At 38.6% G+C, this 23,036-nt stretch overlaps 4 protein-coding genes across 7 annotated transcripts; 1 reads left to right on the top strand and 3 right to left on the bottom strand.

Annotated features, from left to right (window-relative positions):
- Positions 1-843: 843 nt before the first annotated feature.
- On the bottom strand, positions 844-4,778 carry LOC145214261 (DNA ligase 3-like). 2 transcript variants are annotated; one of them, XM_080082756.1, is made up of 2 exons: positions 1,235-4,778; positions 1,106-1,170 (listed from the first exon to the last, which is right to left on the bottom strand). In XM_080082756.1, exons 1-2 carry the CDS (start codon positions 3,449-3,451, stop codon positions 1,165-1,167), a joined length of 2,223 nt encoding a protein of 740 aa, XP_079938882.1. In that variant the 5' UTR covers positions 3,452-4,778; the 3' UTR covers positions 1,106-1,164. The 2 variants fall into 2 exon arrangements, with proteins under 2 accessions (XP_079938881.1, XP_079938882.1); XM_080082755.1 differs by having other exon boundaries at positions 844-4,778.
- Positions 4,779-4,851: 73 nt separating this feature from the next.
- LOC145214262 (uncharacterized) lies at positions 4,852-7,674 on the bottom strand. 2 transcript variants are annotated; one of them, XM_080082757.1, is made up of 13 exons: positions 7,569-7,674; positions 7,387-7,482; positions 7,194-7,325; positions 7,038-7,124; positions 6,840-6,959; positions 6,567-6,775; positions 6,371-6,508; positions 6,084-6,309; positions 5,846-6,020; positions 5,676-5,788; positions 5,445-5,610; positions 5,115-5,379; positions 4,852-5,056 (listed from the first exon to the last, which is right to left on the bottom strand). In XM_080082757.1, the coding sequence occupies exons 1-13, from the start codon at positions 7,670-7,672 to the stop codon at positions 4,908-4,910; spliced, it is 1,980 nt and encodes a 659-aa protein (XP_079938883.1). In that variant the 5' UTR covers positions 7,673-7,674; the 3' UTR covers positions 4,852-4,907. The 2 variants fall into 2 exon arrangements, with proteins under 2 accessions (XP_079938883.1, XP_079938884.1); XM_080082758.1 differs by having other exon boundaries at positions 5,194-5,379; positions 7,569-7,673.
- Positions 7,675-8,414: 740 nt separating this feature from the next.
- On the top strand, positions 8,415-16,555 carry LOC145215005 (uncharacterized). 2 transcript variants are annotated; one of them, XM_080083657.1, is made up of 17 exons: positions 8,415-8,743; positions 8,865-9,069; positions 9,132-9,236; positions 9,299-9,359; positions 9,674-9,770; positions 9,835-9,884; positions 9,957-10,106; positions 10,452-10,531; positions 10,594-10,697; positions 10,838-11,058; positions 11,122-11,259; positions 11,573-11,776; positions 12,484-12,705; positions 13,447-13,653; positions 14,535-14,641; positions 15,622-15,768; positions 16,013-16,555. In XM_080083657.1, the coding sequence occupies exons 1-17, from the start codon at positions 8,505-8,507 to the stop codon at positions 16,235-16,237; spliced, it is 2,562 nt and encodes an 853-aa protein (XP_079939783.1). In that variant the 5' UTR covers positions 8,415-8,504; the 3' UTR covers positions 16,238-16,555. The 2 variants fall into 2 exon arrangements, with proteins under 2 accessions (XP_079939783.1, XP_079939784.1); XM_080083658.1 differs by lacking the exons at positions 14,535-14,641; positions 15,622-15,768; positions 16,013-16,555 and having other exon boundaries at positions 13,447-13,661.
- Positions 16,556-16,607: 52 nt separating this feature from the next.
- LOC145215008 (NADH-ubiquinone oxidoreductase 49 kDa subunit-like) lies at positions 16,608-23,018 on the bottom strand. The gene is made up of 14 exons (XM_080083660.1): positions 22,842-23,018; positions 22,437-22,549; positions 22,152-22,273; positions 21,819-21,899; positions 21,622-21,742; positions 21,120-21,232; positions 20,602-20,754; positions 18,628-18,713; positions 18,346-18,465; positions 17,943-18,072; positions 17,515-17,610; positions 17,115-17,198; positions 16,995-17,052; positions 16,608-16,839 (listed from the first exon to the last, which is right to left on the bottom strand). Exons 1-14 carry the CDS (start codon positions 22,940-22,942, stop codon positions 16,802-16,804), a joined length of 1,416 nt encoding a protein of 471 aa, XP_079939786.1. The 5' UTR covers positions 22,943-23,018; the 3' UTR covers positions 16,608-16,801.
- Between the last annotated feature and the right edge of the window lie 18 nt (positions 23,019-23,036).

The following is a 23,036-nucleotide window of genomic DNA, read 5'->3' as shown; positions in this document are numbered from 1 at the left end:
TTTCCTGGTTGGTGTCTTTGTGTGGCCCCTTGGAGAATTCTACAACAGCTTTACTTCCTCAACCCTGCCCTACCAACAGTTTTACAGTTTCCGACATGTTTTACTAAACAAGGGTAACACTGGTAAAATAGTTCTCACTGCAATTTACACCTCCTTTCACATAGTCACACTGAAGCTGTGTTGAATCTCCCATTATAATTTTAACCCTTTCCAGAGAAAAGTTTCTGGGTTAATTGTAAATGTTAGTTTGTATTCAGTCCTATAGGCAGGGTTGTCATGCCATCCTTATTTCTAAGATATCTCCTTGTTTTTTACTTGAGTCCCTATTTTGTTTCACAATTACAAGTCAAACCCCTGCTGCAAGCGAAAGTAAACCTAGACCTTGGCTGTGGTGAGATGCACGAGTATTTTCTACCAACGAAGATTGTTTGAACAGGTTGTTTCTGGCAAAAAATACGGCATGTCAAATATTTGTTTCGTTTTGTATTAAATTTAATTTTTTGGTTGTCCTTATTTTCGGGTCCATGTCGATGGCAACCCTGCCTATAGACAAACGGCAGCCTGTGAAATATTGCACTAAATCTTACACGCTTATAGTTTCTATGTTATCCAACCTGTTAGGTTTAAAAGTCAACACAAAAGGGACAAATAAAGGGGGTAATATCACCACTGTGGATGCACAGACCGTTGGTGCTCTCCTACTTTCTGAACCAGCTTTCATCATTTAGGTTACAAATTATAAGATAACCTCATGTACCCTTACAGCCTGGATATAACCTAATAATATCAGTTTATTGTTAACTTGTCTCTACACTACTCATAGTCACAGTATCCACAGCAAAATAGATCACACACATAATTCATGTTGTAAAACAAATCATTACACGAATCGATTGAAACTAAAAGGGAAAACAAAAGTTACAACTTATAAACATGAAAAAACAGAAACATTCATAAATTTGCAAATTAAAAAAAACTAAGGTTTTGTTTTTTCTTTGACACAATTCCAAAAATGTGCAATATCAATAGTCTTTGCAGTACATGAACTGTCCACTTTTACATCTTGTCCACCCATGATAATGTGTGTGGCATTGGTGATATCATATTCTTCAACAATATCACCATTGTATGCTGTCACATACCGCACCACATGTTTCTTATCTGCTAAGCCTGAGGGAACAAAAAATCTTAGCCCAAGAAACACATCATTAAGGAAATCAGCTTTGGGGTCTACCTTATTGGTGCTGCTGTTTGATGATTGGCCCAAAAGTAGAGAAATATCTGATTCTTCTTTTGATTTGACAAACAGCAACTTGAGGCGCTGAAGGGAAGTAGCATTTTCCCATGTTTTGTCATCACGAATTCTTGTGACCCGGGGAAAACGGATAGAAATTCCATCAGCAGTGTGGGCATCAGATTTACTGAACTCAGTACCAGTAATTTCCCACACAGGTGCAGTTTTTGGATCTTGTACAACCAAATCTGGAACATACTGTCTAGTGACATTTAGCCAGGCTGGCACTTTGTTAAAGTCCTTGCTGATTTTTACAGTTTTGAGTTGTTTGTTAATTTTTTCCAGGGTTTTGTCATCATGCCCATTGCCAACTTTTGTCACAGTGCTCCACTTCTTTCTGTTCTCATCGTAAACACCCATCAAAAAGACTGACATAATACCACCCTTGTTGCCTGTACCATAATAGGCACCAAGTACAACCAGATCTGCTGTGTCAGCCATTTGACCTTGCATTAAATAATCTTTTTTCACCTTTAGCCAATGACGCTTGCCAGGTTCATAAATTCCATTTACATCTTTTAACACCAAACCTTCAAGTCCTTCCTGAATGACACGAATAATCATGTTTTTCAAATCATTTGGTTTGTTCACAAACTTCATTTCAGAAAACATCACCCTGTTAGGAATTTCCGTCATGTTTTGTTCCAAACATTTCCGCCTTTGCTGAAGTGACTTGGTCATAAGGTTCTCCCCGTTAAAGTGTAAGATGTCAAAAACAAATAGGCACACATTTGCATTTTCAAACTTGGACTTTTTGTGGATGCCCAAAGTGCCAAAGGGGAGAGGGTTGCCTGTTTTGGTGTCAATAAGCAAAACTTCGCTATCCAGTATCATATTGTTGCCACCTGGAAAAGCCTGTGGAATGTACTTTTCAAAATGTTGAATCTTGTGTGGTTGGACTGGTTTTAGGCTGCGACTGAAAAACTGAAACTTTCCACCAGACATATGAAGCTGCACTCTTTCACCATCATACTTTATTTCTGAGTACATTCCTTTGGGACATTTTTTCATTGCTTGTTCAACTGACTTACATGCTTCAGCAAGCATTGGGGCAACTGGTGTCATTAAGGAAGCTCTAACTTCCAAAGTTTTAACCCCACTCTTTCGGTTGTCCATAATTCTTGTAATGACATCAGATAAATCTTTTGAAGCCTTGAATGCTTCATGTGCATTGGGATCCAGTGCATCCAAAATATGCTTTGCACCAGCAGTTATCCTTAGATCTCCCTTTATAAGTCGAACAATAGTCTTCAAGTCATTTGCTGTGCATCTTTTTGTCATTTTTTCTAGTAAAGCCATTTGATCTTCTTCTCTTGTCAGCCGGGAAAGATTTTCAAGAAACTTGTCTATGTCATGAATAGTCAGAGAACTTTTCTTAATTGGTGGGCACAATGAACTTGCCCCAAAGAATTTAAACACAGTTTCAGAAACATCACCCTGTTCCAAATCTTCAACCATTTCATCCAGGTCTTCCCCAAAAATTTGGCTAAACAGCTTTACCAACTGTTTACTTTGCAAATTGTAGGTGTGTTTAATTACTCCTGGCATGAGAAGCTTTATAATCATGTACAGATCACCTGAAAAGGCAGTTCCACTTGTCCCCTTGGTAATGTAGTTTTTTACAATGCTTGTTTTCTCATTGTAGCTCGACTCATCAGCAATCATAGCACAAAGGCGCCTAAACTCTCGAAAAAGGTTATCCTTGCTTTGGGGATTAACTGGAATTTTTTCAGGTGTTTGAGGTTTGCTGGTGGAGGGCTTCATATCAACAGAGATTTTAGCAGGTGGTGGGTCCGAAGTACTGGATGCTTTTCTCTTTTGTGGAGTTCCTTTTTTGGGTGTCTTTTTCTTTTCTTGCTGAAGGCAAAGTGACTTGATATGGTTTTTTATTGCATCTTTTTCTTCATCCTTCATGTCTGAAAATCCCTCTAAGTCAGTGACGTCTTCAATCTTTTTAGTTGTTGCCCGAGCTTTTTGAAACACTTCAAACATGCAATCAATATGATGGTACTGTTTCATCATGCCGTCACCATCATTGAAATAATTCGGAACCACTTTCGCAATTCTAGGTGATCCTTTGTCAATGGGCTTCTTGCACTTTTTGCAGTTTGCTTTTCTTTTTGCATAGTCACACTGAAACTGCGTTGAGTCACCCATTTTTGTTTAAACCCTTTTTAAAGAAAATTTTCAGGGTTAATTGCAGATGATAGTTTGCATTCAGTCCTACAGGCAAACAACAGCCTATGAACAAAACCAACAATACATCAATTGCAAAGCCATGTAACAAAAATCTGCACCTGTTTATAAAACCCTAGGTTTAAAAGTCAACACACAAAGGACAAACTAACTTAGTTATATCTTTACTGTGGATGCTAGTCACACAAACTGTGGGTGCTATGCTCTCCTGAAAAGAGAGTGAATTAAATTGTATCACCTTAACACATGATAGATAGGTACTTGATTTGTGGCCTGTATTTTGACACATGTCAGCCCAGCAGTTGTACTGCACACCCCAAAAACACAAAATTTAAGTGCTTATGTTTGCTCCACTGCAGGACCCAAGATTAACTTTGCTGTGGGTGCATTCACTGCATTGGCTTGTATAACAAGACGCCATCTGCAAATACCATAAAAAGGCACCAAATATTTTATGTACAAACCAGGTACAACCATTTATTGAGGTTCTCAGAGCATGGGTGGCAATCATCTATCCACCATATTTTTATTTGTATGTTTGTGGCTTTTTTAAAAAGCAATTATACCTTGTCCACAATCAAAAATAAGACAGTGTTTTGCAGATTTTGTCCTTTTTAGTAACTGTCAGAATAACAAAATGATTGCAACACTTACACTAAAAACTGTGACTGATGACTAATGCAAATCACAATTAAAACCCAATCTGCATTATGGCGATAGACGACTAGCAAACCTATTCAGTTTGCTTCTAAACGACAACCAAGTCAATGACATACTAGGAATCGAGTAACGATGTTTTATGCACAAAATTTTCAGTTACGCAAATGTTGGGTAAATTCTCAGTTGCGCAAGCGTTGGGTAAGTGTGTGTGTCGGTTGACAAAGCATTTTGAAGGACACAGGGATTGGCGCACATGTAACTTTCGTCACACTCCATTGCGCTGGTACTTTGTTTGAAGCGTGCATGGCAACAGAGTCGAATTATTTGACATGTGGAAAGAACACAACAAACAAAGGTTTTGCATTGAGTTACGATCGGACGTTGTTTATTGGATTTAACATCATATTCTAGTGTATTTAGTAACGGTTTTACGAATAATTAAGTTGTGATCTCCTCACACAGAGTCAAGAACTAGTTCTCGAAATGTCCTTAAATCATGCATTCTTTCAGAGCTTAGCATTTGTATTTCTACCATTTTATTTGGTCAGATGGTTGTGTTTCATCGGTAACAAAATAGGCGATCGTGCTTCCGTGGTACAACGAACACACCACACGGTTAATCGTATATAACTGTTAGCAATCGCATTAAACCACCTTCAAACCGACTAAATTTATTTCAGTAAGCAGCTTCGAAACGGGAGTCCATAGTTATTTGTTTATTCGGGTACCAGAATAACGTAACAATAATAAAACAGAACTATGCTGTTTGCGGAAACATCTCCATCGCTTTGTTAGGAGGGGGTTGGTGGCGGAACCGGAATAGACGGACAAGGATGAATGCCACTATTGTGATGCACGAAATCGCAAAGGATACTATACCGATGATAAGTATAACCGGGGAGTAATCTGCATGAAAAAAAATGAAATAAGCTCGGAATTTTTTGCAGTTACACGTTACTCTTACATGCAATATCGTTAGCTGTTGTTGACATTACTGGCGATTCTTTAAGATTCGGTTTTACTACAAGATCTGGCAAAATTACGTCATCTTTAAATGTAACGATGCCTTCTGTGGTGCCCTGCAAATACAGATCTTCGATCTTGTGTCCTTTGGAACCGGGAATGATAGTAATTGGTCCGATCACGGCAAAAGCGAGGTTTTCTTCGGCTGATCGACGTTTTCGAGCGGCACTTGTGCAAAAGTTGTTTCCATTGTCGCTCGAGCAAGTCTGTAGGGAAAAATGTTATAGCAAAACTACCTTATAAAAACATGACAATGGGTAATTGTACGAACCTGCAGGTCACCAGTTAGACACAACAAAATCTCCGCATGGATATAAATTTGTTGGCAATTGTCTGCCGTGCTTCGCGGAACCTGAATTGAACCACAGACCGATTGCGGAGTTGACGTCGCTCCTGACCTCATCGTGAAGGAAAACATCTGATCAGCCGACGGACATCTACAAACCAAGATGTGACAGGTTCAGGTTTTTGACTAATCTTAGTTTTTGCCTATGGTGCATACCCAGCCGTCGCCATCATGGTTAACATACTGTCCATGTCAAATCTATCTGAGCTGCAAGAAAGGAATATTTTCTCTAACGTCGTAACGAATTGTGCCCCTGGAAAGATCTCGTCCTGGTAATAGATACATGATAGTAATGCAATGTATTGGTTATGTGACTTGTTGCAAACCTGTTTGGTGATGATCTTGACGTTAAAGTGGATCATTTGACCGACTGTGTAAACAGCCGCGTTGTGAACTTGCAGGTAGGAGGGGCAAGAGTTGTCGCAGATCTCTTGCTTACAAAGTGAGAATTCCGCTGCGAAACTTCCAGACTTGCTAATTACCGCAACATTTTCGTCGACCCTAAAATTCATTAAAACGCATTTAAAACCTGCACAAAGATACATAAGTTATGTGATTATATACAGTGGCATAAGGGATGTGGTTGCTGTGTAATCCCTCGCGTAGATGCATGTGAAATTGAGGACAGGCACTGGCATGTCGAAGGGGCCTCCTGTGTTGCGATTGATCCAAAGTTTGTTCATGAACGATATTCCCGAAGCCACAACATCGTTTGTGTCGATCGTAGTCATGCAGTCAGTGAAGGGGAGCGGTATCACGACTTTAAAGGTGTTCACCAGTGTGGAATAAGCTTCAAATTAGGTTGAAAAATTAGGCCTTTTTGGTTTTACAAATTTATTGTAATTACCCACCGATACATCTGTCTGTGCTGTCCGCTTCAGGTGAGACGTAAATATAGCTGTTGCCAATTTCTTTGTCGAACTCTTGGTAGAACAGCGAGGACACCTCTATTTCAATGTTATTCTCCGTGCACAGAACAAACGGAATCGCTGACAAATGGTTAAAATAATATTCAAACCATATAACCTCAAATACAAGTAATCTTACCGATGTCGCAATTTTTACCAATGTATCCATCTTCGCTTACGCAATAGTAACCCAATTCGTGTTTACATGAAGGCTTGCATTCGCAATCACCTCCACATGGATTTGGTTGACACACGTTCTCGTCAATAATTATTTCGGGAACAAACTGTCTGCCACCTTTCTTTAACGAACCACATGTCATTCCTTCGTAGTTTTCAGCGCAATTGCATCTGAACAAAAAATGGCAACATACGCGCGCTGTAAAACAATAAAGCAACGCCAATCTGTACTTACAAAGTTGTGTTTTCGTTGGCATTGGTAAGGTTATTGCAAGATCCGCCATTTAAACAAGTACCATCTGCGCAGTTCCAGTCCTCAGGTGGAAGCACTTGGCAAACTGCTTCATTGTCCTGTCTGTGCATGTACAACGAAAAAGTCGAAAATCTGCATTGTTCCAGTCGCATATTTCTATGGCCAGCAGGCAATACTTACGAAAGCAAGCAAACTTGGTAACTGGCATCACAGTACGGACATTTTACGTCGCAGGCCAACCCAACATATCCTTCTTCACAGTCGCAACTAAAAACAATGTTATTGTTATGATACAAGTTACTATGCACAAGGAGTTAATGGAGTGTTAGAACTAACACTAGGTGAATGTACGCTCCGTGTTCGTTCACTTCCATCACTTTTTCACAAGTTCCATTCACGCACGACAGCGCTTGGCAAAGGACATCTACCAATCCATCCACATGCGTTTCGCAAAAGCCTACTCCTTGTCTACAATACAAATGCACGGGCTTTAAAACACTAGCACATTTATGAAATTTAAGGAACCTACTTGATGACACAAGCCTGATGAGCTTCGCACACTGGTTCGCACTTCCTTTGTCCTTCTCCCAAAACCACTCCGCAAGCAGCAAAGAAAAAGAATAAACTAGAATGAACAAAAGTCATAACACTGTAACTAAACGGTAAACGTAGTTAGATATTTTTATCCAAAGAAAACCAGCTTGCACTTACCTCAAGTAATGGAGCTCCATACCGAAAACTGAAACCGGATAGCTAACAAAAAATAACAAAGGAAAACAACTGCAAACTAACTGAAAATCAACAGAACAATGCATGGCCTGAGTGCCAAGGTGTATTTATATGCCAAAGCAATCAAACCGCGAGCGTCTTACACCGTTACAAAATACCCGCACCAATTTTTGCCAATTGCAATCAAAATTTAAAGGTAACCGACACTTTACGCAGTAGGTTAAAGGTTTTCCAACCAAATACAATTTTATTTAAATGGTAGTGCCCAAAAAATCAAGTTATCGTAGGGTGGTTTGCAAATCAGGCCTGCTCAAAGCAGGACCATATCATAAAACAATCATCGGGACCATGATTTTATTAGAAAACAGCTTCAGGATAATTTCGTTGGGATTTTTTTGAAAACACTCAATTGAGTATCTTAAATCGATAAAAATGATATTTCACGAATCTATACAGTAATTATTGTCACTTTTTAACTGCCAGACGGTTTGTTTGAAGGTGTCACAAAGTCGCACAAACGCAAACTTGAACTACCGTTACGAAAGTGGTCGCAGTCAATGAAGCATAACAGCTATTCATTGACGGGTATAGCAAAGGTGTATCTACAAAAGGCTCAGTCAATTGCGTTACACAACAGGAAAAAGGCAAGTGCTTATCGTTGTTAGTTGCTCTGAACGATAAGATAAATGTATTAGTAAAGCAGTTTCGCCAAGCACCTGCGTTTTAACGGACTGTGTACAGCAGTAAGCATTGACGAGTTTGCATAACGAATTTGCTGTAAGGTTACAAAAAGAAACGTACTTAAACGAAACTAAAAATTACACAAATATTTATGCATTGATTGTTTAGACAAAAGCTGCAGTGATGTTTTGTCGATGAATGTAGTTTTACAGATGTAAATAAAACACGTGGTGTCAGATGGAGCCTTTACCAGCAGCAGGGCAAGGACAAGAACAAAATATGAATGCTAGTAGTTCAGCACACCAATCACAACCAAGGGAACTTAAGCAGCTATACCGGTTTGACGATAATGAACTCTCAGGGGAAAGCGCCGTCGATCATGGAGGCTTTGGACAAGTTATACACCGGAAATGGAATAGGAATGGAAAAGAATTTGACGTTGCTGAAAAACAACTCATTACGTACAGTACAAAGGGGTAGGCTGATAAATTATTAAGGTGTCTGCGGTTAACTTTTTTTGCATTAAACTAAACTTTCCTTCGCACCAAGCATGTGCTTGTTTGCCAATGGCGCTAAGATTTTATTCGTTACTTACAGGGACGAAAGAAACTTGGAACACGAAGCAGAAATGTTGGTAAAAATTCGGCACAAACATGTTGTCAAGTTGCACGGGGTCCGGTTCACAGCAAACAAGGATTTTTGTCTGGTTATGGAATACATGAGATATGGCTCGTGCAACAGGTTTTTCAATACCCCGTTCAAGGAAGACACAATGCCGCTGAAATATCGAATTGCAATTCAGGTTGACAACAAAAAATCAATTTACCATTTACAAGACACGTTTTGACTCGATCTTTTTTATAGGTCGCGGAAACAATGATATATCTTCACAGCCGCAAACCCAGGCAAATTCTTCACCTAGATTTAAAGTCGGCAAACGTTTTGTTGGATGACAGATTAAATGTTAAAGTAAGAGGTCTTGCGTTTGCTTGCTATCATTACAATAAGTCACCTTTCTGCGTATTGTGAAGGTTTGTGATTTTGGACTTTCCGTTCTCCACACCGTTAGTCGCATTGCTCAGCAATCGGCAGGTTAGTGACAAAGCAAACAACTTAAAGAGTGACGAAGTGTCTCGCAAACAAACAGCATATACCGCGTGGGAGCATTAGGCTGGTTTGCGGGAATTTGGAAATTCCCAGAACATAATTACAAGATATTGGCTTTCAAATACCCTACCAGCCCACGCATGTTGAAGCACCGCCCTTTGTTACCTTCAGGCGTGAGAGAGGGAACTACAAACAAAACAAAAAACCTTTGTTTTTTAAGCGGGTTTCGCATTGAGGTCTATTATGTGCGTAGGCCGAAACACATATTTGTATTCACCTTAAGACCCGTTTATGTACAGGGCCGTCAAAGGGCATTGGTGGGACCTGCACTCATTTGGCACCGGAACACTTGCGATCGTCAAAAAGTAAACCAACAACAAAATCAGACGTGTACAGGTAAAGACATGTGTACATAATATACTTGCACAGTCATAGCTAACAACTGTTCCATTGTTTCTAGCTTCGCTATATTTATTTGGGAATTACTGACCAACAAACAGCCGTATGAACGTAAGCACTGGCATATTAGCAGGTCAATATGGTTAAAAACACATGGTTTTAATGGTGGCCTAATTGTTACAGATGCAATGGAACATAGCATTTGGAAGAATAATGTGATTAGTGGCGAAAGACCGGATTTAGAACTTGTTCCTAACCCTTCACCAAAAGAACTCGTGCATTGCATGATACAGTCTTGGAAACAGCGGCCTGAGGACCGACCAGAGTTCTATGGTAAGCATAACAGTGCTATAGGTTCTTGTTATATTTTTGGCACTTTTATAGCACACATGTATTGTAAGTGATGCGCAGCGACGTTATGAGCGAGAAGTGTAGCTTTTTTTAGAGTGTGGTGAGTGGTGACGAGCTCGCAAGCATCTACATGACTTTCTTCATGTAGATTCCGATACTTACTAATTTGTTGATAAATACGTTTTTAGGAATTCCATAAATAAAACTCAACGAATTCTATTTTGCAAACCATTCGTATATAAATCAGTGTTAATTTTTTTTTTTACTTCTAATGTTGTAAAAATTAACATCCACAGTATTCAGGAGCTTTTTTTATTCTGTGTGTAGAAATATACAAACAACTTCACCCGTTTCCATACGAAGCTGCGTTTATCGAACGATTGGTTACTGGCCTTCTGCTTTCGCCGGTAAAAAAATATTGCCAGTTAAAAATTGTACTTTTTTGCTAAAGTTGTTTTCGTTATTTAAGAATTTAAACCCCAAACGGTTTCTACCTGCGCAAGTTTCGGCGCCAACCGCAACGAATCGTCACGCGCATCCACACACGCTTGAAAGACGAACTGGGGATTTTTCGTGAGTCCAATTTTTATGGAGTTCCTATAGTTCATTATATATAGTATCTGCAAGGTACCTGAATCCATTGTCTGTAAACTTGTTTTTGTTGCAATAAATTAAACAAACACGACTATCAGCCAGCTTCTACATTTTCGCAGCCCGAGTGTCTTCAATTTTGATCGTAGCGAAGATCAAACAGTTGCCAAACAACCCGTTAATCTCCACGTACACCCCTCTCAATCGTCCAATTGGCATGATTCTGGCAACGCTAGCTTGGCATCATCTGGCCAAAATGTCAGACTTAACACTGGGGAGTTTTCACACACGATTTGCTCCGACGAAGCACCATTAATCCAAACATCAATCCCTGAACTGAACGGTAGGCTATACTTACATACAGCTGCTACGTTGTTGTGCTGTACTCAATGTTATTATTTCACAGAAACCGAAGCGGTGCAGCCCACAAATAGCAAACGCTTCGGTGGTTGTTGCAAAGCCACAAGGATTGTTCCTGCCGTTCTTGTGATCGTTGCCATTGGAGTAGCCTTTCCATTCGTTTATCTCCATTTAGCGAGAGGCGGTAAGGTTAATATATTGTCGGAATGATATAGCTGTTTGTCAGGTGAAATGTTAAAAACGTGTAACAGCAAACTAAAGGCATAAAAAGACCTTTCTGAAATACGAATTTGTTCGATGATAGTTTTCTATCACTCAGCGCCAAGTAAGTCAATAAAACATCTACCGCCTCCCAGGCATTTCAGTAAACGGGCGTTAGAAAAATCTCAGCTTATTTAATTGTGAAAATCTCAGTGTGGACCGCAGTTGAATGGCTCAAGACACTTGCACTCAGCATATAAACTTGGTCATTGATCAATTTTAACCGTGTATTTTAGGGCCGTGTCCGAGTTTACCTTCACCCGACCAGTATAAAAGCATTTCTTGCCACCCACCAGTGAATCCTGGTGCCAATCAAGTGGCGTCTGGGACGGTTTGTGAAATATTCTGCAAAACTGGGTATGGGATCAAAAACGGAAGTTCACAAATCACGTGCGAGAAGCCTGGCATTTGGTCAGAATCAAAACCGGTTTGTTCGAAGTGTAAGTAACATTCGTATATAATTTCCAATTTCAAACAAATCAGTACTATACGCATAAATAGGCAACCACAAGCCTTTAAATCAGTGGTTCTCAACCGGGGGTCCGCAAAGCGTTTTAAAAATGGACATTGATAAAGCGCTATTGAAAAATATGTTTCAGCGTTTTAAAATAACATGAAACTTGTTGAAAAACGGTTTTCATAGGCGATAACCCAAAATGCATTGCGATATTTTAACCCCATTGTGATGCAACAGACGTAAATTGCTGGTGACAAACAACGTCACATCACAATGTAATGGCTCTATATTATTGAGTTCCGATGTCCCAGCCCAGTCAAAGTGATTGAAATTTTGGTCCTGGACCAAACGTGGTTGGTATATTCTGCACCTTTTTGGGGTTGCTTGTTAAAAAAAAATGGACAAAATATACCAAAACCTTCAAAGGGGTCCGCGATTAGCTTGACAGTACCAAAAGAGGTCCGCAAAGGCAAAAAGGTTGAGAACCACTGCTTTAAATCCTCAAAAAAGACCTAAGCATTTGTCTACAAACTTGGCAAACCACTTATAGTTCCTGCTTTTTAATTTTTCTTAAAAGTATTTTAAATTGTTTACATGTCATCGCATTGCAGTTCGCACAGTGCAACCTTTCCATAAACAAATTTTAAATAGCTCCACAAAGGTAAAAAATAATTTTACCATTATTTCTAGTGGCAGTTTGTCCTTCATTGCCCGACCCTGCTAATGGCGGGTCCACAAACTGCACCGACAGCTCTTACGAAATGTCCGTGTGTCAGTTTTCCTGTCCACCTGGCTTTCGTCTGCGCTATGAATCTTCAGCTGGCCTTAATATCGATTCTAAGACGTCGACTACTTGTCGTGTTACGAGCGGTACCGCAAAATGGGATTTACCAGTGCCGTATTGCGAAAAAGGTAGGCTACACCCTATTCGATTCCAGTCGATTTTACTGTAATACAGATACCAGTGAAATAAAAAGAAATATGGTCGTTAGTGGTTTTTTAGTAGGCCTATCATCATTTGTAAGCGGTAATTTTTGCAAAAACAATAAATGTGTGTTATATTAAAGATTGCACCAGTGAATTTTATTGTCGTTTATATAGTTTCTTTTCCGGTACCTTGCGATTACCATTGTCCGTGTTTATAATCTTACCCGCAAAAACATGCCATTTTGAAGTATATACTAAATACTCCAGAAGGGCGGCAGACGACCAGCGTCAGTTAAATCTTTTGTTTACGAAACAGAAATATTAATTTAGTCTATTAAGAAGGCATCATCAGTTTCCGTTGTATGTAAATTGAACTATTTTCCGTCCTATTTGATTCTGACTATTTGCATAAAACGGAAATTGATGATGCCTTCTAAATAGACGAAATTAATATTTCTGTTTCGTAAACAAAAGATTTAACTGACGCTGGTCGTCTGCCGCCCTTCTGGAATATTTAGTATATACTGCAAAATTACATGTTTTTTGCAGGTGAGATAATAAACACAGACAATATGGTAATTGCAAGGTACCGGAAAAGAAACTTCCTTACTTTAAAAGCACATATTCACTCTTGCAATCATACAAATAACATACATTTATTGTGTTTGATAAGTGAGGAGAGATCCTTTGGCTGTGATATAAAAAACGTATACAGTTTGCTTGTAGTTTCAGTATGTCCCTCTTTACCAAACCCAACGACTGGAAAGTATGACTGCAACGCGGTCTCTGTGACGAGTGTTGCCGGAACTTCATACAACAATGGTACGATATGTAATCTTGATTGTTACCAAGGATATGCAGTCGATGGAAACAATGCCGTACAGTGCCAGGACAACAGCGCATGGAACAAAACGAAACTTTTTTGCCAACAAAGTGAGTAAAACAAGTCGTGGTTGTTGTGAGCACTTTTTCAAGTGATCTTTAACACAATGTGAGCATCGGGAAAGCTTATACCAAACCGCCAAATGTTACAAACCGACAATAGTCAAAAATACATGCACATGGAAACAATAGGCTACGGCAGTGTTTCTCAACCTGGGGGTCGCGGCCCCCCAAGGGGTCGCCAAGCACTTTTGAGGGGGTCGCGGAGACGCAACCGAACACGGAATTATTTTATCTGTATCAAAAAAACTTTCCCTGTGACTTTTGTTTAGCATATAGTAACTCACACGACCGTTTGATTTAGAACGGGCGCAACAATATTTGCGATTGTATACTTCTATAATTGCGGGTTTTGGTTTTTCTTAACATAAAAAAAACACGAAACAGTGAAAAATAGGCGTTTTCCGGAATACAGCAAAACGCCGAACTATTGCAGCCACGTTAGATTGCAAATGTGTGATGAACACAATCAACACATGCTGGTAGTTAAACTTCCTGTGTGTGTGTGCGTGTGTAAAGGGGTCGCGTGGTGTTAGAAAATCTCCAAAGGGGGTCGCATAGTAAAAAAGGTTGAGAACCACTGGGCTACGGTATACTATCATGGAATTTCGGTGCACTTTACACCAAAGTCTTTCTATCAGTTTAGAGCAGTAATTCCCAAACATTTTACCCGCCTAATACCTGAACCCAGTAAATCTGTTCGTGTACCACTTATGTCCGGAAAAGACAACACTGCAAAAAATACCTTAGTTCATGCTGTTAAAGTAATTCCGAACAACTCTTGTCAACTTGAGTAGCGACAATTGAAGTAACACATTACACACACTATGCGAATTAAGTTGCATTCGAACTACTTATTGTGAGTTTCGCAGCTTGTCCAAAGATCATTGCACCATCAAATGGCGAAATGAATTGTACACATCAAAATTTCTTCAGCTCCGTCTGCAACTTTCAGTGCAACACAAATTTTGCGATGTTGGTAAGTAGTAAGTAGGCTACACCAGTTGCCCAAATGTTTTTCTATTCATAAATTACACTATCACGCTCACTGGTATATTAATCGCTGGAATGTATCATTTGTCATAGCAAGGTCCATAACTTTTGCACGTTTAAAAAAAATTAACTTGTTTCAATTTGTTTTTTCGACGTTATGTTGTTTTATGGAAAAAAAATTTCTCGAATCTTGGGGTGCATTCAACACCTGGGCTATTTCGAAATGTTATTATGGGTCCCCTTCAAATGTTATTATGGGTCCCCTTAAAACGTATTTGTATGTTTCTGGGCACCACAAACGAAAGATTTCTGTGGCGCAATAGTGTTACAAGGGCAACCAGTTGTATGTTGCTCGTTGGTGGGTTGCTTGGTGGACGTTGTCGTGCGCGCCAATAAACAAAAGATGCCATGGCAGTTAGGGGCATGACGTCAGAAACATTAGCGGTTGTTGCTCAAAACACCTCTAGTGGTCGAAATTTTAAACATTGGCGGATTGGGCTGAAATTTTGCAGTACTATTGATTGAGTCATTGTGGTTTTTATATATTTTTTAGTTTGTGTGTCGAACCCAATTAGTTACCCTAATACCCCCCTAAAATGGATCAGTTTTTTAAAACGATAAATAGGACATACTTCAAACAATATCTGGGGTGAACCTAATTTTATAGTTTGTATTCTGCATAGTATTATTATTTAAGCCCAGTGCCGATCACTGTGTTTTACCTTACAACACCCGACTTTCTCATTGTTATCTCTTGAATTGCATTATTTTTAACTTTGCTTGTGTGGGGATCCATAAGTTTTTGCCTGCAGAAACGACTAAGGTTATAAAAGACGATGGCTAATATGGGACCCAATACAAAATAAGCATAGGAAATATACTAATGTTTTAAAATAGGTTATAGTGTAAATGCAGCAACAAAATGTGCTAAGCCACCCTTCTAGTTATAATTGCTTTTTGTTTTAGGGCTACCAACGGACTTCGTGTCAGAGAAATAGCGCATGGACGAGAAAACCTGCCCTCTGTGTTTGCCCGGCTTGTCGAAGTGGTGAAAGTTGTGAGTATGTGTGTACTTGGGACGACCTGGTTGAACGTCTAAACAAATCGGCAAAGGTTAGTTTCTTGCACGTTTTAACCCTCGCATCTCGCTGCGCTTATTTCTTTGGTGGCTGCCTGAGCAAGTTTGGCTTATTAGTTTAATTGTTGTTAACTCAGTATTTATTTAGTTTTATAATGAATTTTCTGATATTAACAACGTTTAATATTGTGGAATTTTTTTAGACGAGATCTTTAGAATTTTGCGATACGTTAGGTGTCACCATCTTTACATTTCTAAACGAATATTTTTCTGATCTAGGCAATTATGTACGTGGGTCACGAAATCACATGCATACCACCAACTGCAGGTACTAAGTCGTGTATTTGCCGCGACAAGATTACACAGCATGGCTGGCAATGCAACGCACAAACCACGCTATACGAGAATTGCAGACAAAGCTTATCAACACTTGTCTCGTTGATGGCATTTGATCATTTGTACCCCCTGCCCTGTGATGCCGATAAGATGCCACAGAGATGCTAACTGCCTACAAGAGGTTCTTTCATAATTGTATTTTACTGTTTAAATTGCCTTCATGTATCAAAACACAACTATCTTCAAAAGTACTTTATACCTTCCTACCTTGTATCGGCACGTATTGTTTTTGGTGTCTGAAAACTCACAAACAGGAGTTTCGATTTGCATGCTACTTTTGGAAACGGATTTAGCATAGTCTATTCAATTTGCTAGTGACCATGTACATGCTAAATTAACAACTGGGTTCCTGTTTCCACCTGCTTTGTCAACATTTTATCTAAGTTCCTCTTTTGAAGATGTTCCCCTTTTTATCCAATCATATCTTTTGTATGGTACACCATTCACGCGTTTTTTTCTCAAAGGCAGACGAGACATGTTGCGTTTCAATAATAAATCTGTATTGAACTTGAAATGGCGCCCAAGACAAGCTTACAGGGAACACGAGGAGACTCAGAAAAGGCTTTAGGAAATCAACGGTTTGGTTTCTGAAACAGCCAACGGTGTGGCTAACTTAGTGAAGGTTGTGAAAGAGTATCCGAAAAAAATTAAATAAATTGGCGAGAGTGTAGTTTATCGATCAATTTCTCCAAACACGACGTCTAACGTTCCTGCAAGAAAACACAATTTTTAAGCTTTGTTAAGAGTTTTTAAAAGGGTTTCAGTACCAATATTTGCACATTTTCAAATTCGTGATAGACCAAAGAGAAAAAGGCGTTGTTACAAAATCAATACAGTATGTGCAGAAATGACAAAAAAAGCTTACCTATCAAAGCCACAATATCAGGTAGTTGAAGTCCAGGCGCAACATGCTCCAAAACAGCCTTAACACACAAGCCGAGTATAATCACATGTCAAACACTCAAATAGAAAATTTAACACTTACCAAATGTGCGAAGCCGGGTGCTTTGATTTTACATCTGTATGGTTTGCTCGTACCGTCAGATACAAGGTAAACCCCAAATTCACCCTGAAAAAAAGTTATTATTCTCGAGTCTGTACTTTACAACTCAATTCCAAAGTTTGCGAATTTTCAAAGTTCCAAATTTTAACTTGCGTGTGTATTAAACATGACTTGTTGAGCAAAATAAAGGAGGATGGTCATTAAACGTTGCAAGACATGTCACATAACATGGAGCCATTTTGGACTGTACCGATACTTAATACCAATGGAGATGAATGGTAATAACCTTCAAGTTATAAGAAAGCATACTGTTTTACGCTCTGTGTTTCAGTTTGTCAGAAAAGCAACTTTGGATTTAGCACTGTTCGTCAAAACCTGTTACCTTGGGTGCTTCGACAGCTGTGTATGTCGCTCCTGCTGGTACTTGGTAACCCTCAGTAAAAAGCTTGAAGTGATGAATAACAGCTTCCATCGAATCCTAACAAAAACATTCACCAAATTCACAAAAAATCATAAAAAACGGCAACTTGTCTTTTTCAAGAACAACAACAAAAAACACTTTTGTTTGCCAAGCATGCAAACTATGATATGGTAATACGCGTTGAACTGTCCAGTAGACATTTAAGGGACATATATCATAATACTATATTAACTTAGATGGCATAGTAAAGGTTTCTTATTGCCTTCTGCGAACATTATGCAAAAAGAGTGTTTAGGTTCCCAATACTGGGGTCTTAGCACGAACCATACCATTCCCGGCAAAACTATATTTGAATTAATTTCTTTTTAAGATATTATTAAAGTTTGTACCTTCATTTGTGATCTTGATGGGGGAGTTAGTTTGTTATCATCGAGTTTGATTTCACCGGGAGGCATTTTGTTCATACACTGGTGAATGATGCGAAGTGATTGGCGCATTTCCTCGACACGACACATGTATCTAACAAATACGAGCCTCATAACAGACAATAGACATATATTTTACACATCGTATAAGTAAATGAAGAAGGGTCCATCCTTTAAATTAAATAGTTATTTATTTAAAAGATAACCAAAATGTAAATCAAAAAATGTGCTTGCACAATTTTAAAATGGTGAAACATAAAAATTACATTCACAAGTTTTTTCGTGGTTTGCATTTGTTTCTTGGGAACGTGTTTCAAATCTCATTAAGTTTATATAAAGCTGATTACTGTGTCCATTTTAGACAAACCTGTCGAATGTGTCGCCACGTGACCCAATAGGAACATCGAAATCCACTTGGTCGTAAACGTCGTATGGTTGCGTCTTTCGCAAATCCCATTTGATTCCGGAGCCACGCAACATTACGCCACTGAAAAACGTTTTGTAAACGTACTTTAAACATTGCATAAAAACGACAAACTCTCAATAATTATACCTAAAATATCACCAATAAAGTGATTTTGCGTAAAGCGACAAAGGTAAAACGTTTTAGGATGTATTTAAACTAGTGCATGGGGTTATAATGTTATACCTGCAACCCCAAGCAAGTGCCTGTTGGGCAGTAATCACACCAATATCCACAGTACGCTGCCTCCAGATTCGATTTTCAGTTACAACCTGTCAAACACAATATGTTGAAGCTGAAGGTGTAAGTTTCGCAGACTGTTACTTGTTTAGTATTTAACGTTACAGCTTTAATGTTTCTGTTAGACGGAAACTGACAATGCAGTGTAAATAGGCAAAATAAACTAGAAGAGTGGCTTTCTGATATACTTCCATTTTATATATTCTATACGATATTTACCAATTTACTATACACATCATTTGATCTACACATATGATTGCTTTTGTAAACAAAAACAAATGGGTCCCCACACGCGCGTTTGTGCAGATTTACAGTAAACAAATGTTGCGGTGATTTTTAGATTCTTAAGGACAAATATTTAGAAAGCATTAACCCAACAAAAAAATTGTTCGTATTCTTTTTGCACTCTTATTGTCATGTAATTACAAAAACATTAAAAAACGTAACAAATACTTTAATCTAATCTCTTGCTTTGACCCAGATATTGTCGTCCAAGGTCGGATTTTGAACACATTTTTTTTAGAAAGCTGTAACAGTTGTGTTACAGACACTTTAAATTAAAAAGCAATTTGCTACAAGTGTATACATAACAAATTGTTTTTCATTTAACTTTGTTTCGCAAAACAAGTACCATTGACCTGTAGTAACCTCTCAGTGTGCACACGCCAAACGACTGTTTGACTTTTGACACCGTTTTCAATAGCACGCCGTCCTTGGTGTTCAACAATACTGTTAAGCCTAATTTATACATGAGTATTGACTCCTAAATTGATTGTCAAAAAAAACGCTACGTTATGACGAAAGAAAGGTCTGAACTGTGTTTGTAATACCTACTAGTTGACCTTAAGTAACCCGTGATCATGCGGCGGCCAACCTGACAACGAGCATTTAAAAAAACATTTATTTGGCAAAAAAGTCAAGTTAACTTTTTCATCTTTACTTCGATTAACAAAGTTTTGCTTGACATATACAAAACCGAAGCACGGTTATTAGGTTTAAATCACGTCATAGGTGTAAAACCTTCGCCAAAACTAAAAACGTGAGTGATAACTTAATAAAATGACATAGCATTGCTGTGCACAACAGCTGATTTCTAATCACCGAAACGACGTCTCGTAAAACGTCTGTCCGACGTCAACCTGAGCCCTCCCGCTATCGTAAACCAGTGAGTTACTCTCTTGGTACTTCTGCCTACAGTGTCTTTCTTGACCAAACGAGTGTTAGACACATTTACGTCTCGGGGGCCTGTGGGTGAACCGCTGGGTCATTCGGGGTCAAACTTCTAGAGAATCAAGTTCAGATTGATAACTAAGATATGTCCAAATTTGAATAAATTTGAAGTACTTTTTCTTTACCAAACCAGCGTTAAAAAATGTACGTTTCGGGGGCCTGTGGGTGAACCGCTGGGTCAATCGGGGTCAAACTTCAGGTGGACCAAGTTTGGATTAATATCTAACATGTGTCCAAATTTCAATAAATTTAAAGCACTTTTTCTTGAACAAACGAGCGTTACAAACGAGCGTTACAAATTTTACGTTTCGGGGGCCTGTGGGTGAACGGCTGGGTAATTTGGGGTCAAACTTCAGGTGGACCAAGTTTGGATTAATATCTAACATATGTCCAAATTTCAATAAATTTCAAGCACTTTTTCTTGACCAAACGGGTCTCACAAGCCAGCGTTAGACAGAAAAAAGAAAAAAGAAAAAAAGAAAAAAAAAATACGGACAAAAACAATATGTGTCCCCTTCAGGGAAGGGGACCCATAATAAACGATTTAACTGACGCTGATTGTGTGTCGCTCTTCTTGAGTAATTTGTATGTGTTGAAGGTATATAAAGTTTAAACCGTAGATAAACACAGCTAAGGATACTTTATTTGGAAATTCTAAACAAAGTTGCATAATTTTAAGCACATATGTACCTCTTCAAGTTCATCAATTCGTGCAGAAAACCTAATAGCCCAGTCATAGACATCATCCAGTAAACCCAGAGGTAGATCTTGACTGACACCACCCGGTCGAACATATGCTGCATGCATTCTTGCCCCACACACTCGCTCATAAAACTCCATCATCTGGTAAAGAAACATAACATTTTCGAACACATATGACATGCAAGCTATTATTGATGGGCCAAAACAGTAAAATTTTGTTTGGTCGAGAAACCAGCATCTCACGTTAACGCTCGTTGCATTGTGACGCTATAAGCATTCCCTATTCCACGCTAGCTTTGTAGCTCTCCACGGACCCTAACGTCACGAGTGATGTATTAAGCTGTACAGACCCCAAAAACACTTTTTTTTAAATCTAGCGCATTAAAAAAAAAACAGTCTGCTCGGTTGAGCACGGAGAATCAAAAACAGCGATCCCCGGTACCAAGTGCAGGGGTTCTGGCTCAGGTCAGCCTATTCCTACAAGCTATGTTAGCTCTCTCCATTACCTTTTCTCTTTCTTCAAACAACCAAAAGAATGGAGTCATTGCTCCAACATCCAAGGCATGGGTTGTGATACCCATAATGTGGTTAAGAATGCGAGTTTGCTCGGCAAAGAAAACTGTAAAGTAAAAACTTTAAAAAAAAACAATTTTAACTTACTAGGACAATAAAACCCTTTCTTGGAAAAGAGATTAAACAAAAGAATTTTAATGTGGAATCTGAATATAACAGCTTTTCGGCAAAAAGAGATTTTATAGATGTTATATAATTGTACAAGATTTTAATAGGTAAGATGGAGAAGCAATGAATTAAATGTTGTACTGGGTGACTATAACCGGCTTTCGCTAGTCTGTCAACGCAGAGATAAGGTTGACACATTTGCCAAGGTTACCTGACTTTAAATATGATCTTTTTGCACTCTGTTGTGTAAATATAAACCAACCCTACACATAAATGAGTTCTAATTGCAAGAAACAAATCAGTGAATCATAAAGTTGGGTACTTTACCTCTGATCCATTGAGCACGGGGTGGAGCTGTTATACCAAGAAGCCGTTCTACAGCGAGTGCAAAAGCTTGTTCATTGACCATCATTGAAACATAATCAAGTCGATCAAAGTAAGGCAATGCCTGAAATGAACATATTGGTGTCCTCACATATCCCGAACACAACCAAGTGTTAAAAACTCTCTACCCAAGTTATTACCTGTGTATAGGTTTTGTATTCAATCAACTTCTCAGTGCCTCTGTGAAGCAGTCCGATGTGGGGATCTGCCCTTACAATAACCTTAAAAGAATACAAAGATTTGTTTGCAATATTACCCTTAACATCCTATAATTATACACTGTACAAAAGCTGCGATATCGTTTCTTTCAGAAAAACTCGAAAAAATACTGAAATCCCCATTATGTTTACTTGCAGGAAAAATCAAGAAGTGAAAGGAAATGGGGGCATCTGATTTAGGCAAAACATAATATCTTTACTATGGACACTTTTTTGTTGCTGACTTTCAAGTTTGTGCAAGTTTCACACAAATACCTCTCCAGTCATCTCAAGAATCAAGCGAAGCACACCATGAGCAGCTGGATGCTGTGGTCCAAAGTTGACTTGCATTGTATCGAGTTTGCCCATATCACCTCGATTTTTCACTTTGACTGGTGCTGTGATAATTTGAAAACATTTTTAGTCAACTAAGAACATTTTTAGAAAACAAATTTAACAAAGATACACACAACAGCAGACAGCAACCATTGAAATTTGCCAATTTTTTTTACCAATTTACCAAAGTTGACAATAAGAGGTCACAAATATATACAAACTCACAATAAAGTTCCTTCAAATCAATTGTGTCTGTTTCAGGACATGCTGGAAACATGCAGTGTGGTTTTAAAAACTGTTCCAAGTATTCATGGTTCATTTCCCATTTTGTTGCATTTCTATCACAAAAAATTATTATCCTATTGGATAAAAAAGTTTGCAATACAGTAAAGCATCCCTAAAATATTTAAATCGAGTCACATGTGGCATACCTTTGGTAAAATACTGTACTGAAAAATGTAGCAGAACAATTTTATGCAGTATCGAGACAGGCATTTTTAGACCATTAACTGTTCTGCACCTGCTTGCAATTAAATTAATGAATTGCAAATCTTCAGGAATTGCGTTATATTTTTGGGTAAGCTCATCCAAAATGTTACACTTTACCAAAATTCAGGTGCTCTTACAAACCTTATTCCAGTAGTGACAACTGGTGTTTGCTTGAGAATCTTGCTCCAGAAACTCGGCTTGGTTGCAAGCGAATTAACACAATTTTGAATAAGTCTTGCCATATTTTTTCACACAGCAAGCAATTGGCATGCAAACTGCATGCAATTGGCCAATTAAAACATTTACAATAGATAACGCTACTTTAACTGAAAAGGA

This window comes from Phallusia mammillata, chromosome 2, assembly GCF_965637545.1.
Source record: "Phallusia mammillata chromosome 2, kaPhaMamm4.hap1.1, whole genome shotgun sequence".
NCBI lineage: Eukaryota > Metazoa > Chordata > Ascidiacea > Phlebobranchia > Ascidiidae > Phallusia > Phallusia mammillata.
Note: the sequence above shows the minus strand (reverse complement) of the source record. Positions and strands in the feature narration are given on the sequence as shown.

Excerpts from the sequence above, each read along its gene's own strand:
- LOC145214261 (XM_080082755.1), bottom strand. The coding sequence starts at position 3,451 with ATGGGTGACTCAACGCAGTTTCAGTGTGACTATGCAAAAAGAAAAGCA.
- LOC145214262 (XM_080082757.1), bottom strand. The coding sequence starts at position 7,672 with ATGCATTGTTCTGTTGATTTTCAGTTAGTTTGCAGTTGTTTTCCTTTG. Across the intron at positions 6,960-7,037 it reads TACCAAGTTTGCTTGCTTTC|ACAGGACAATGAAGCAGTTT; the intron begins GTAAGTATTGCC and ends GTACATGCACAG. Across the intron at positions 6,509-6,566 it reads TGGTAAAAATTGCGACATCG|CGATTCCGTTTGTTCTGTGC; the intron begins GTAAGATTACTT and ends ACCATTTGTCAG.
- LOC145215005 (XM_080083657.1), top strand. The coding sequence starts at position 8,505 with ATGGAGCCTTTACCAGCAGCAGGGCAAGGACAAGAACAAAATATGAAT. Across the intron at positions 9,885-9,956 it reads CAACAAACAGCCGTATGAAC|ATGCAATGGAACATAGCATT; the intron begins GTAAGCACTGGC and ends TAATTGTTACAG. Across the intron at positions 14,642-15,621 it reads ACACAAATTTTGCGATGTTG|GGCTACCAACGGACTTCGTG; the intron begins GTAAGTAGTAAG and ends TTTTTGTTTTAG.
- LOC145215008 (XM_080083660.1), bottom strand. The coding sequence starts at position 22,942 with ATGGCAAGACTTATTCAAAATTGTGTTAATTCGCTTGCAACCAAGCCG. Across the intron at positions 22,550-22,841 it reads GTTGTCACTACTGGAATAAG|AAATGCAACAAAATGGGAAA; the intron begins GTTTGTAAGAGC and ends TTTTTGTGATAG. Across the intron at positions 16,840-16,994 it reads TGATATTGTGGCTTTGATAG|GAACGTTAGACGTCGTGTTT; the intron begins GTAAGCTTTTTT and ends GTTTTCTTGCAG.